The sequence below is a fragment of the Rosa rugosa genome, chromosome 3 (genome assembly GCF_958449725.1).
Source record: "Rosa rugosa chromosome 3, drRosRugo1.1, whole genome shotgun sequence".
NCBI lineage: Eukaryota > Viridiplantae > Streptophyta > Magnoliopsida > Rosales > Rosaceae > Rosa > Rosa rugosa.
This window is the reverse complement of record NC_084822.1, coordinates 55,906,476-55,920,736: the sequence shown is the minus strand read 5'-3', so window position 1 is coordinate 55,920,736 and position 14,261 is coordinate 55,906,476. Positions and strand designations below refer to the sequence as shown.

The window sequence follows — 14,261 nt, the reverse complement described above, 5'->3', positions numbered from 1 at the left end:
AGTTCGACTCTTAACCTCTTTTTTTCTTATGATAAAGAAAACCGTGTGTTCATGCGTTTTACAGCGAGTATAGCTAGGCGCCTAGGCCTAGGCACAGGATCGATGATCAAGAGATGAGGATTCTAACTAAACATTCTCTATATTCATATCATATATAAATGATTATCGACCATATTAGGGGAAGATGTAAGTTTTAAGTCATGAATTGGAGTTGCCATATAATTAGCAATTTGATATGACAACTCAGCTTTACGACGATCAAAACAGCAATTTGACAACTCTAAGTTATATATTGACTTTTTACGCAAAACTCCCAAGACTAGGAATCCTTCATTTCCTATTCGAAAAGCCACCATCGCACCATGTTAAGGAAGACCAACTAGTTAATTATGCAAATAAATTAAGCATCTAGCTAGTTGCACCCTCCAATATTCCTTTCAATATTTGTAAAATATATGTATATATATAGTAGAGCACATAGAATCAATTTCCTACATTTCTATGGTACTTCAATTCCTGTCAGACATTTGACATAGCTTGCTCATCGATCGATCTCCTTGCTTCCAAGCCATTCTAACTCAATATTGACATGGCTTCTAAGGAACATGTATGTGACAATTACGTGTTTTTGAAGCCAGAAGAAGTAACTCTCATCGAGCTTAGTCGCTTTCTGTTTTCCTCTGATTTAGAGAACAGAAGATTCATCAATTCCTCGGAAGAGGAAGGGAAGAAGGGAGGGAATTTAGAACGGAGGTGGATAATCTTCATCTCTGTTGTACTGCAATGGGTTTTCCTCTTTTGCAGTGTTCCTATGGCGAGAATAGGGGATGTGCTCCAGAAATGGCTCAACCTTGTCTCGACCAACGGCGGACCACTCATGCTCTTCTTAAACTGGCTAAGAGGTAAGTAATCAATTATCTAGGTTGGATACTTGGATTTGATTATCTTGAATTACATACATCAAGTCATTTCTAGTCCTCCTAATAACTAAGCAGGATGAAGGATTTCTCATGAGGACTCATGATGCATGCAGCATGTTTGTGTATGCATTCATTCTTTGATTCACGTACTTGTCAAACTAATGTTGTTCATATGTTATTTGAAAAACGGAGGTCAGTTATTAAGATGGGTTTTGATTTTGAAAAATGGAGAGGACTTCGGTTTTGAAAGAATTTTGGTTTTAAATTAAGAGAAAGTTAAGACTCTCTTAACATCGTGCTTTTGTTTAGCAACTGAAATTTTGAACCAAGGTTTGCTCAAGAAAAAAAAAATTTTGAATTGTGCATTACAAAACAACTTTAAAGATTAAGCATTTTTGATGCATTAGAATTTGGAATGTTAATTATTAAGATTGTGTAATGAATGTGAAAACCATTCAATGTAGTTTTGGACATAAGCACAATATGACTATTAAAAAGATAAAAGATGCTGGGAGATAGTCATGACAAATTCTTATTATTTTCTCCTAATTTTTGAATGAATTACTAACCAAAAGAGCCCAAGTCACCAAGATTTAGGTGATCGATGATCATTCTCTCCTGTGGATGGATGCATGACTCAAATTGAAGTCGAAACAGGGAAAACTTAATATAGACCTACGATTAAAATGGTGTGCAGGAAAGGTGGTCAAGCCGGATTCATTATCATCGACATCAGTGTTGGGAAATCTTGACAGGAGAATTGAATTAGACAAGAGCATCAAACCTGAGGATACAAGATACAAAGCGGCTCTCTCCATCATGGCTGCTAAGTTGTCATACGAGAACAAAGACCTCGTTCAATCCGTCGTTAATCATCACTGGAAGGTACCACATATAAACCAATATTGTGAACTTCATTGGCCTCTTGTTCCTTACGATGATAATGATGAACTAATTGACTTTCCTTTTTTTCGATATGCAGATGAAATTCGTGGGATTTTACAACTTTCGGAATGGTAAGGAGCAGACCTAGCTAGCATGTAATTGATATGTAGGTCATTGTCATTTTATCTTAGATGCGTGACTTCATTTTCAATATGGTATATTTTTAAGTAGGAAAATGATTTGTGGCCTCAATGAGGCCTAAGATTTGTAGTCTCAATCTTAGGTGTCATGCTATGTCACCTACACACATCACTAATTTGTCATATCATGACATGTAATTCTTGAGAAAAAGACAATCTTATCCTTCCAAAATCTAATGAATCTAAGTTACTTTGGTTTTCTTCTAAACAAAAATTATTTTTGTTTTTTTTTTTCATTTTTTATTTTCATTACTCTCATGCTTAGATTTAACAACAATTTTTTTCTTCAATCAAGAATGGAAAAAAAATTCATGTAATTCAGTCAATAGATTTGCACATACACTCGATCAATAGATTTGCATAACACATGTATATGAATTCAACATTTGTTGGGTTCTTGTAAATTTTGAAAGTATAATGTGAAAAGTACATATTCATATGATTATATGTATTCTTATGTTAATTTTTTTTTCTCTATATGTAGCTAGGGTTTACATGTTATATTTTGAGTTTATTATTATTTTTGTTTGTTTTTTTTCCTTATATTTAGATTTGTAGATGATAATTAATCGATGAAATTTTTTCTTACCTCTTAATTTAGACATATGTATTTTTCAAATTCAATTTATTAATGCTATTTTTTTGGAGGAAATTAATCAATATTTGAAAAGAAAAGTTAATGCCTATTTCTTGACTATATTGATGCTATTTGGAAAGAAAAATTATAGGAAAGAATTTAATTAAATGAAGAAAAATAATTGTCAAAGAATTTATAGACATATCTCTTAAATGAATACATAATTAATAGCTTATCTTTTTTTTTCGTCACCTAATTTAATTCTTTAATGTAATTGATTCATCCCCTAACATCTAAAAGGAAATTTAAAAGGGTAAAGTTGGTGTTGCAATAGTATGATGTGACAAGATTTATTAGGTGGAATTGAAAATAAAATTTGAATTTTCTTACATGGCATGACACCTAGGATTTGAGGCCACAAATCTTAGGCCTCATTGAGGCCCTATATCATTGCCCTTTTAAGTATATATTTTATGTAAAGTAATAGACCAATGATACTATAGTATACTTTTACTGAGAGTTCTACTACGACTAGATAAGGTTGGTATAATAATTAAACATCTTGTATATAAAAACTCCAATCACGCTAAAATATGACCAATTTGATAAAAGGGCAATGATATAGGTTCGAGTGGTTAGAGCACCCACTACCTAATGACGAAGTCATAGGTTCGAGTCACCATGGGGGTAGGAGTGAAATCCTTTGATCCTCTTTATAAAAAAGGTGAAAAAAAAAAATGAAAAAAAAAATATATATACATATGTTATGCAAATCTATTGATTGAATTACATGAATTTTTCTCTATTTTTGATTGAAGAAAAAAAAATTGTTGTTTAAATCTAATCATGAGTGTAATGAAAAGAAAAAATGAAACAAAAAAACCAAAATAGTTTTTGTTTAGAAGAAAGCCAAAATAACTTAGATTCATTTGATTTTGGAAGGATAAGATGATCTTTTTCTCAAGAATTACATGTCATGATTTGACAAATTGGTGATGTGTGTAGGTGATATGGCATGACACCTAAGATTGAGGCCACAAATCATTTTCCTTTGATAAAAATGGATTTGAATATAAATAATGGATCCTCTAACTCTTACATAATAATACGGATCCAAAGATGTTGTTTCTTATTTATTGTATCTTAAAATTTTAATTACAAAACAAAACAAAAAAGTATAAAAGGACTCGAAGATAAATGTACATTGTAATTTCTTCTTATTTTTCTTTGAAAAGTAAGTTTTGGGCCCAGTGATGGTCAGAAACCCAAACCTAAATTACAGTCCATTTTACAGGTTACCAAGGACGAGATTCAACACAGGCCTTCCTGTTCAAAGACACATTGTCTGACCCTAACTTGATTGTGGTGGCATTTAGAGGCACTGCTCCATTTGATGCGGATGCATGGAGGACAGATTTCGACATCTCATGGTGCGAGTTCAACAAAGTCGGTAAGACGCACGGCGGCTTCATGAAAGCTCTCGGCCTACAACCAAACAATCGTTGGCCACTTGAACTAGAAACTGATCAACTACAAGGTAGTCACCAACATCCTCAGTTTGCTTACTACACAATCAGACAAATGCTGAAAGATTTACTGCAAGAGGATGAGAATGCCAAGTTTATATTGACGGGGCACAGCTTGGGCGGGGCGTTGGCGGTTTTGTTTGCCGGGGTGCTAGCAATGCATGACTGTGAGTATGCCTGGTTGCTGGAGAAGTTGGAGGGGGTTTACACGTTCGGACAGCCTAGGGTTGGAGATGGGAAGTTTGGGGTGTTTATGAAGGAAAAGTTTAGGAAATATGATGTGAAATATATGAGGTATGTTTACAGCAATGACCTGGTGCCTAGAATACCTTATGATGATAAAGCCCTCTTGTTCAAGCACTTTGGGCCAAGTCTTTACTACAACAGCTGCTATAGAGGAAAGGTCAGTCTCTCTTATCTCGCTCTCTGAACATGTAGTAGTACTATGACAATGTTCTCTTGCCAGATGTATGACACATATTAATCGAGGGGCAGGCAGGAGAGAAATCTCGAGTATCACTAACATAAACATGTGCTCTGATTTTGAGCAGGTTTTGAAGGAGGAACCCAACAAGAACTACTTTAGTTTGCTATGGTTCATACCTAAGAGGCTGAATGCAGTGTGGGAGCTGTTAAGGAGCTTCATACTCCCTTTGGTAAGGGGTTCAGACTACAAAGAGGGGTGGTTTATGGGATTTTGGAGGCTGGTGGGATTAGTAATTCCAGGATTGGCAGCCCATGCTCCTCAAGATTACGTCAATCTTACAAGATTGGGAACCCTGCTTATTCCTAAAGAAAGTCCTAAAGTCCAGTAACATGCAAGACTTGGAACAGAATAGCATAGCATACAGCATTTTCAAAAACTAATTATTCAATCTAGAGAGTAGAGAGTAGCCAAGGGTGGTTTCCCTTGTAATATGAAGACTCAAGCTCAACTAGAAGGATTGTATTTCAATTTGCACAACAAGCATTCATAGTGGGAAAATGGCCGCCGGTGAGAGGACCCCTAATTCTGGTAGGGTGTCCAAATTATTTGGGCGGCCCATTTCATGTGAGTGGCCTAAATCAAACAGGCCTGCTGTTCTCAAAGTAGGTGGATGCAATGTTTGGATTTGGACCCAATTGCTTATGAGCCTAGGTCCTTTAGGGTTTCGTATTTGGGACCCCGAAGGATTTTCCATTAACTAGCTTGTCTATTTACTAAATCTCCTAGCCCTTGTGAGAAGGACAAGGAAAAAATTTAAGTTGTTTTTTATGTTTGTGACAAAAAATTTTTATTATGCTTCTGTGTAGTTTATAGGCTCACTTGAAATAAGTGAGCATTGATTTGTAATAGTGAGTGGTGCTAGCATATCACTCGTCCTACTAGCCCGTCTGTGGCAGTGGATGATATGAATTCATGCTGTTCTGGCCTAAGCTAATGAATTCCTATTTTACCGATTCAAAATAAATAATATATATATATATTGAATTCCTTGGTTTTTATAGACATTATGCGAGGAATCTGGAATTAGTTATTGCCTTCTCGACTAGCTAGGTTGCTTACACGACCTGTAATTCCTTAGTTTTGAAATTTCAATCAAGGTACTTGTTACGCAATGATAAATATAATATTGAAGTAAAATCAAAAAATTCTTGTGTGAAATATATTTTACGTATTATCACGATTTATATGGCACAAATTAATTGATTTAAGGTGAGATTCTGAGAAAACAAGGGGACGACTTGATTTGCGGTTTAAGATTCAATCAAACTAACTGAGCTTGACTAATTACTTATTGATCTGCTCTATTCTATTCTATCCGTGGTTATGTTTACATTCTTTAATTTTTAATCAGAATCCGTGTCATTTGAATTTTTAATCATGGTCAACCAATTCTCTCAAAACTTTCGTGTCTTAAATTTTCAATTAAGAATTTCATGACGGCTACTGTACGTAAGTAAACCCTAAATATTCAGAATAAAATGAGATTCTCCCTTAATTAACGATCGATAATGATGGCAACTGTACATAAATTGATATACGTACCCTGATTATTCAGCTGAAGATGAAATTCTACCTTAATTAACGATCGATAATGATGGCTACTGTACATAAGTGAACTCTAAATATTCAGCTGAAACTGAAAGTCTACCTTAATTAACGATCGTAATGATGAAACCCTGGTAATAATGTGACTATTTAGAGTTAATTACTCATTAACATTTGTTTTTTGGAAGCAACACCGTTAGTACAACCAAAATTACCACAGATAACTTTCTCGGTCTTGGTATATATAGCCTTTCAATTATCTCATGTTTGAGATAAAAATTCGACTCTTACCCTTTTTTCCCTTACGATAAATAAAAAGGTGTTGTTGGTGACGAAAAATTTTGTAGAGGATTTTGACTCACTAATGAATGCGGACTGGAGCGGGAGTTGACCAGGAACGATCGAGAAGCTTCCTTTGAGCGTTGACTCGAAGTTTGGCCGTCGGCTCGAGGAGGAAAGGGGGTACTTGCAAAAAACATTCTGATGCCTAAGTCAGTACATTTCTTAGTCGAGTAGTAAGAGGAATCAGAGTCAGAATGAGATGTCGTACCTAGCTAGCTGCGAGTCCTCTATCTATAGGTGGAGGCTTACTTAGTCGGTAAGTCGTCATCAAGGTTCTAAAAAACGCTAGGCGCTAGTCGGGCGGTGACCCGGGGACTAGCGCCTAGGGGCCTAGGCGGGAGCCTAGGCGGGGACAAGGCGGTTTTTATTTTTTTAATTTTTTAACTATTTTTATCACATAAATTAATAATTAATAATTATTATTAAAGTCCTACAATAATATTTTCGATTATTATGTCCTACAATTAATTAAAAGTTGGAAAAAATATGTTTCTGAGATAATAACAACCATACTTAATTATTATTATCATTTAGTAATTAATATTGTTAAAATAGATATTGTAGACGAAACGTTGAGGGAGAGAGGTCTGATGGGCACGCATCACTATGAGTCTTCTTCAACCTTTATCTTCAATATTTTCATCAATCACCGATCATTCTACTTCATCTCCAGTCTTTATCTTCAACATTTCTCTTCAAAATTGCTCTTTGGTTTCAATTATCTCTACTCTCTCATCACACGCACAGAGCATTCTCTCTCTCTCTCTCAACGGGTTAATTGCCGAAAACCACCACATCTGATTAAGAAGCCAGTATTCCGGCAATCCGGCTTCATTCAGACCACCACCGCTACTGCTGCCCCAACACGGCCCTTCATCCAGAAATTGATCTTGAAGAATCACCGAGCGTGAACCCAGACAACAAATAAGAGTGAAGAGTTCAAGCCTTCGACTGAACTTGTGAGATTATGAGTCAGAAATTCGATTGAAATTCGACTTACCAGAACCCTATCTTCTAATCTTCGTCGATTTCGTTTCATGTCTTAAGAGATATGAAAAAAAAAAAAAAAAACAAACAAAAGCGCCCGACCGCCCAGCTCCCGCCCAACACCGCCCAGCACCGCCTAGGCGGCCGATTTTCTGCCCAGCGCCTAGCTTGCTCGACTAGGCCAAAATCGGAATGGGTGGAGCCGCCCAGCGCCTAGGTTGATTACCTTAGTCGTCATCATTGCCGCACTAATGGCCATCATGATTACCGCACTTATGATTGTCATGATTACCGCATTTACTACTGTAATCATCACTGTAATTATGGATGCAATCATTACCTCATTTACGGCGATCATCATTACCATACGAATGACCGCAATCAATACTGCATTCACGGCTGTCATTAATTCTATACGTATGACTGCAATTATTTTTGTATTTATAGCTACAATGATTATTGTATTCATAGTCGTAATCATGACCGAATTTATAGCCGTATTCATTGTCACATTCATAGCCGGTTATTTATCATAATTGCATTTCAAAAATAGTTGACTACTCCCATAATGTGTTCATGCATATTACAACGAGTATAGCTAGGTATACAGAGGATCGACGATCAAGAGATAAGGATTGTGACTAAACATACTCTACAAACATGTCATAAATGATTGTCGACCTTATTAGGGGAAGATGTAAGTTTTATGTCATGGATTGGAGTTGCCATATAATTAGCAACTAGTAAACAAACCCGCGCGTCGCTGCGGGATAAAGGTAATCAAGTCGTGCAAAATAAAGTTGCTATCTTTCACAATTGTGACCCATATCCATTGTATATGAATATTATCTAATGGTCAAGTAATATCAAGCTTTGAAATATTATATAGTTGCTTTCAATATTAACAACTCTTGATCAGTAAAGAGTATAGAAAAGAAATTACAACAGCTTTACATAATAGGAAAACTGTAGTAGTTTTTATGATGCCAAACAAATTTAGTATAAAAATCCAATTCACAACTCGTTAACAACAGTTGTTAAAATAAACATTCATAAAGATTTTACGGAAACTTCAACAGTTCATCAACTTCAACAAAACTGTCCCACCTATCCAAACACAATTAAAGATAATATTAGTAAACCATAACAAAAATTCAAAATAGAAAAATAAAATTGACAATACAAAACTTAATTATAATGTATATGCAGTTACAACTGAAAAAAAAAATACAAATGCGAGTAATAAACAACACCAAAACAAAACTGAAGAATGCTTCAAAACTGATGACTACATCAAAAGGACATGAGGTGTTTTTTTTTTTTTTTAATAATCTGGACTGAACATCTACAACATGATTCTCTCTTCTCTCTCTCTCTTTCTCTAACTCTTATACACTCCATGCAATACTGAGTTAATTCTTTGTAAAATTGCAATTTAGAAGTAGTTTGGTACGTACAATCCAAAGGAAAACTGGTGACTGGCTCCAGAAGTTCAAATGCCTTCTCTTCCGAATGATGTATCCCTTGCACACCTAAACTTTTCTGGGTCGACAATACAAATACTGTATAAGGTATAGTGATTAAGAAAGCTTAAAATTTGTCAACCGGTGTCTGAGATGACATTACAGATTCCAAAAAGGAAAATATAATAGTCCATAGAATCTTAATATGTAGGAACACTTGATATGTTAAGAAAGTCAGCCTGCAGTCTAACTAAATTGATTTGCATACTTAAATAAATCATCATGTTCAGAGCAACCTGATAACTAAGCCTGGAAAAGAGATGGAATAATAAGCATCTGAATAGTAGCATGTAGGATCAATATATACGTAGCAAAATTAGAGATCGCTTTACCTTATGCGCCTTTCCTAAACCTTTGGGTAGAAGATCAAGAATGATGGCTTCCCAAAGCTTTTACCCTCTGAAATAGAGCAACGATGTCTGTCATTCATTTCACACGCGCATTCACACCTACATATAAAGAAATGATCTGTTATTTCAAGATCTATCCATTGTCATTTTGGGGCAACATTGCTATAAAACATTGAAAATTAAGAATGCAGTAAAAGATAAAGGAAACATTGGTTGAAGAGCAAATTAGTACGCAATTCTTATATACTGCATCTCCAGCAGGTGAAGCTCCATCACAATATCGAATCTTCACACGTTCCAATTGTAAAAACCTGGTTTACCATCAAGATCATAATCAGAACAATTTCCCTTGGTTATATCAGATAATGTCAGTGCAAAAACACTTCTGTTCTTATATTTATAACATCCTTATAGAGCTTTGGTAACATGCTTGTGAAATGTATGTGCAGAGGTAACCCAGAATCTGAACATTTCATTCAACAACATAGAAAGAGGTTAATTCATTATCAAACTTATTTGTATTCGACAGAGGAAGTCAAATGAATAAGCCTAAGAAGAGAAAAACAAAGCAACGCATATACAACGACAAACTCTAATGTTTAAGCAAGCATGTAGACACTCACATTATGAAACCTAACGATATGAAACTTACATGATGGTTCATGCCATCATACCATAGTTGACGGAATAAGGAACTCACGTTCTTCCTGAAAAACAGATTATATCCAAACAAAACTATCAAATACAATTTCAAACACTTGAAAAACAAAAGAGGTAACTGTCTTAGGGAAAGATTAAAACTTGACTCTTTGTTGATTAAAACTGAAGTATCTATAGATTTGTAAGTATTTAACCAAATGTCCTGCCTCTTTATCAAACACCACACAACCCCAATAACACAAATGAATAGCATTTGACATAAAGAACCCACACACATCATTATTCACAATATTGTGTAATGTAACTACCACTTCTGGAGTAATATCCTTTGGAGTTGCACTATCATTGGTTTTTACACTCTGAAGGAGAAACTAAGTGTCCATGCATTGCATGTCTGGAGGAGCCTCTTTCTGCGCCTGCATTGTAACTAAATAACAACAAACAATTAAATAACATTAATCTATGTCACTCACAAAAACACAATCCACATATACCATACATAAAATGATTACTATTCACCTATAACATTACATGTGAATAGTGGCAAGACAACTCCCGTGTTCGGACGACACAATACTTCTTGGAATTCATAGTTTTGACTGAAACACAACCAAAAGTAATATCAAACATCCAAGACATCCTAGAGATTATACAAAATCAAAGAATCAAAAACAAATGTATTTTGCACACCCTAAAACCCTGAGATCAGATTTTTAAAACCCTAATATTAATCAGTTTATAAGGAATAGTAATTAATAAAAACCAAACAATTTCCACTTCCACCACTTACGTAGTTCTTGAAACAATGTTGCAAAGACAAATACATAGGACCTATTCAATTTCAACAATACATAGCAGACTCCTTGTTGATGAAAATTTCAATAAAAGCCCAATCTTTCCCACTACACAAATCAACCAAGCATCAAATTTCAAAACCCAGAAAAAAAAAATGATGGAAAAAGAAACTGAAAAACCAAAATTCAGAGAGAAACATATGCTTTGCTGATCGAAAATCCCAATAAAAACTCACCCTTTCCCACTGCAGAAACCAATAGATTGAGATACATCGTGAATATCAGAACTAATAAAATAAAAGTTGAGGACCAAGAACAGAACTCAGGCGAATAATCGAACCGAGCACAAAGGGAATTACCAGAGATATCGAACGGAAAATTTCATATTGGAAGTTGTTGTTCTTGCAATATGAAAGAAAATTGAAACTTTTTCCTCTACTCCCTTGGCTATGTGTCTCTCACTCTCTTTCTGCATGAAAGAAGTAGCCCCTCACTCTCTCTGTCACACACGTCTGTGGAGCAAAGACACAGTGTCAGACTACCAGGCCGAAACCAATCGGTTCCACAAAAATTGAACAGCTGGAAGGACAGTTTCGTAAAACATCAGGCAAGAGAGGGGTAGAATAGTCACGTAACTGTTCATTTTGTTTGTCTTCTAGCGAGTTGGGTTTTAGTATAGTTATAATTTGATACGTAAGAATCTCCCTTTGATATGACAACTCAGCTTTACGACGATCAAAACAACAATTTGACAACTCTTTACGTTATTTTTTCACTTTTCAGCAAAACTCCCAAAAACTAGTTGCACCCTCCAATATTCCTTTTAATATTTGTTTTTGGAAAAAGGTCACAAACAGTATCCCAACTTAAAGTCATTCTACACTTTGGTATCTCATTTTCTAAATATATCACTTTGATACCTCAACTTATTATTTATGCATAAAATTCATACACGCCATTAATAACACCGTTAACTCAAGTGTCATGTAGCTTTCTGTCATGGGTATTTTCGTTAATTTATATTTTCCCACAAAAAATCTCATGTTATTTGCCATTTAATAAAAACTCACTCCGTTAATTCATATTTATTTTTATTAAAAAACAAAAACACAACAAAAACACTTGCTACATCTTTCTTCATTGCCGATGAAACCAAATAACCATGGATCTATATTTAAAGAGTAAGCAAATAACTACAACAACCATAAATACTAAAAGTTTCAAGCAATTTCTACAACTCTACTAGAGACAATCTGCTATGATTGGTATTGAAATTGATTATGCATAATGAATTGAACAAGCATTTTTCCTTCTTTGTCTGAAGAGTTCTTCAATTAAAAGGGGAAAGACTCAAACCCTAAACTTGAAAGAAAACTAGTATCTACCCAACAAATTACATTTGAAGAGCTAAAATAAGATGATATAGAATCAACAATTAATAAAGCTAGCAGACAATCTGATCTTATCCAAATCACTCTCTATTTGTGAATTAGCAGGCTGAAAACGATAAATCTCTCACCTATTCTCATTTTAATTATTATGTTCCTTGAGATCATAACAATAAGTCAAAATTTCCAGTACAATAACTTAAATTGATCTTCCATAAACCCAAATATAATATTTTCCTTGATGACAGATTTATTTTCAGCAAAAAGAAAGGAATTTTAGATCATCTCCCATGAAATTTTTGGTGGGAAAACATAAATTGACGAAAATACCCATAGCAAAAAACTACATAACACTTGAGTTAACGGTGTTATTAACGGCGTGTATGAATCTTATGCATAAATAATAAGTTGAGGTATCAAAGTGATATATTTAGAAGATGAGGTACCATAGTGTAGAATGACTTTAAATTGGGGTATTGTTTGTGGCTTTTTCCCTTTGTTTTTATCATATGTGGGGGCTGAACTTTTTCAGACCAGACAGAATGGTACATGAACTTTCAAAGTGATTAAATAGGTACCTGAATTTCCAAAACCACATTAATAAGGTGCTTCCGTCTATATTTCGTTCCCTCCGTTAAATACAGGGGTAAATCAGAAATTTCGCTCAAATTAACCACTAAAATGACTATCATAACCTCATCTTACGTGGATAAACACATTTTCATCATTTCTATCTTATTTTTCCTCCAAAAAACAATTTACTCTTTTCCTCAACACTATTCATGTAAAACTTTCCATCATATTGTACCTCCAATTATTGTTTTCCGATAAATAATAACAGTATCCAATATTCCAGCATCTTGTTTTCTTGAATAATTTTTATTGTTCTTCAAAAATTAACCCAGAATTGTAATTAATTTTTACAAAGTAAATTTAAGAAACAAAAAAAAAGATCGATTATACAACAAAATATTCTGAAAAAAATGAAGCATAATGACCCTAATAGCCAAGCATGCATATTAACTGACAATAAAATAATAAAATTACAAAAATTACGGTAACCCGAATTTCAGGTCGGCCTGGTTCGGTTTCGGTTGATCGGCAGTCCTTGGTCGTTGTCGTTGGTAGGCGGCATTGATCAGCGTTGATCGTCGTTCGTCATCGTCCTCAGTATGAGAGGATCGAAGGGGTCTTGAGTTTGAGAGAGATGAGAATCTTAGAGAGAGAGATGAGAGTTTGAGAGATGACTCAGATGAGAGAGACGAGAGAGATGAGAGTCTGAGAGAGAGAGATAAGAGCGACGAGAGAGATGACAGCTAAAGTCAGACTTTAGTCTTAGGGTTTTTTTTTTTTTTTTTTTTTTTTTCTATTGAGAGGAATCAGGTGCATTAGGGTCTATATGTAACCTGATTTCAACCAATGAAAACTTGACAACCATTAAAAATAGTATTAGTCTAAATAAAAATTATGTAAATTTAAATAAAAATTAAATATTTAATTATTCGGCTGGTTCGGTTTTAATCCGGTCGGTTTAGCGACTGAACCCGATTATGAACCAGAAAAAGCCGGTCCGGTTCCGAAAACTGATTTTTTTGGCAATATTTAGTCCGATTCTATCCTCGAGTAGATTTTTCAGGCCGGTTTGGCACCTCCGGGTCGGTTTATTCCCAGCCCTAAGGTTAACGGTGTTATTGACATTATGTACTAAAAGTGAATCGGATTTTGAAAGTCATGTACCGTTTTGATTTTTATGAAAGAAAATGTACCGAACTTCGGAGTGGCCCATTTGTCGGGGACTGTTGTTAAAAAATTAACGGTAATATATGATGGAAAGTTTTTTTTTTTTTTTTTTCTTTTTTCCAAGAGGATCAAAGGATTTCACTCCCACCTCCATGGTGACTCGAACCCAGGACCTTGATCTTAGGTAGTGGGTGCTCTAACCACATGAATAGTATTGGAGTTATGACAGTCATTTTAGTGGTCAATTTAAGTAAAATGTTTGATTTTCCATTGTACTTAACTGAGGGACAATGGAATATAGACAGAAGCACCTTATTGATGTAGTTTTGGAAGTTCA

At 34.8% G+C, this 14,261-nt stretch overlaps 1 protein-coding gene and 1 long non-coding RNA gene across 2 annotated transcripts; one reads left to right on the top strand and one right to left on the bottom strand.

The window, feature by feature from the left end:
- Positions 1–436: 436 nt before the first annotated feature.
- LOC133740210 (triacylglycerol lipase OBL1-like) lies at positions 437–5,579 on the top strand. Its single transcript, XM_062168147.1, has 5 exons — positions 437–902; positions 1,618–1,805; positions 1,903–1,936; positions 3,877–4,511; positions 4,660–5,579. Exons 1-5 carry the CDS (start codon positions 590–592, stop codon positions 4,921–4,923), a joined length of 1,434 nt encoding a protein of 477 aa, XP_062024131.1. The 5' UTR covers positions 437–589; the 3' UTR covers positions 4,924–5,579.
- Positions 5,580–9,200: 3,621 nt separating this feature from the next.
- On the bottom strand, positions 9,201–11,313 carry LOC133736313 (uncharacterized). The gene is made up of 5 exons (XR_009859504.1): positions 11,156–11,313; positions 10,311–10,601; positions 9,995–10,049; positions 9,575–9,653; positions 9,201–9,441 (listed from the first exon to the last, which is right to left on the bottom strand). It is a non-coding gene; the product is annotated as an uncharacterized LOC133736313 (long non-coding RNA).
- Positions 11,314–14,261: the final 2,948 nt, after the last annotated feature.

Bases quoted from the DNA above. Each gene is read 5' to 3' on its own strand.
- LOC133740210 (XM_062168147.1), top strand. From the start codon at position 590: ATGGCTTCTAAGGAACATGTATGTGACAATTACGTGTTTTTGAAGCCA. The intron at 1,806-1,902 runs GTACCACATATA...TTCGATATGCAG, and splicing joins TCGTTAATCATCACTGGAAG to ATGAAATTCGTGGGATTTTA. The intron at 1,937-3,876 runs GTAAGGAGCAGA...TCCATTTTACAG, and splicing joins ATTTTACAACTTTCGGAATG to GTTACCAAGGACGAGATTCA.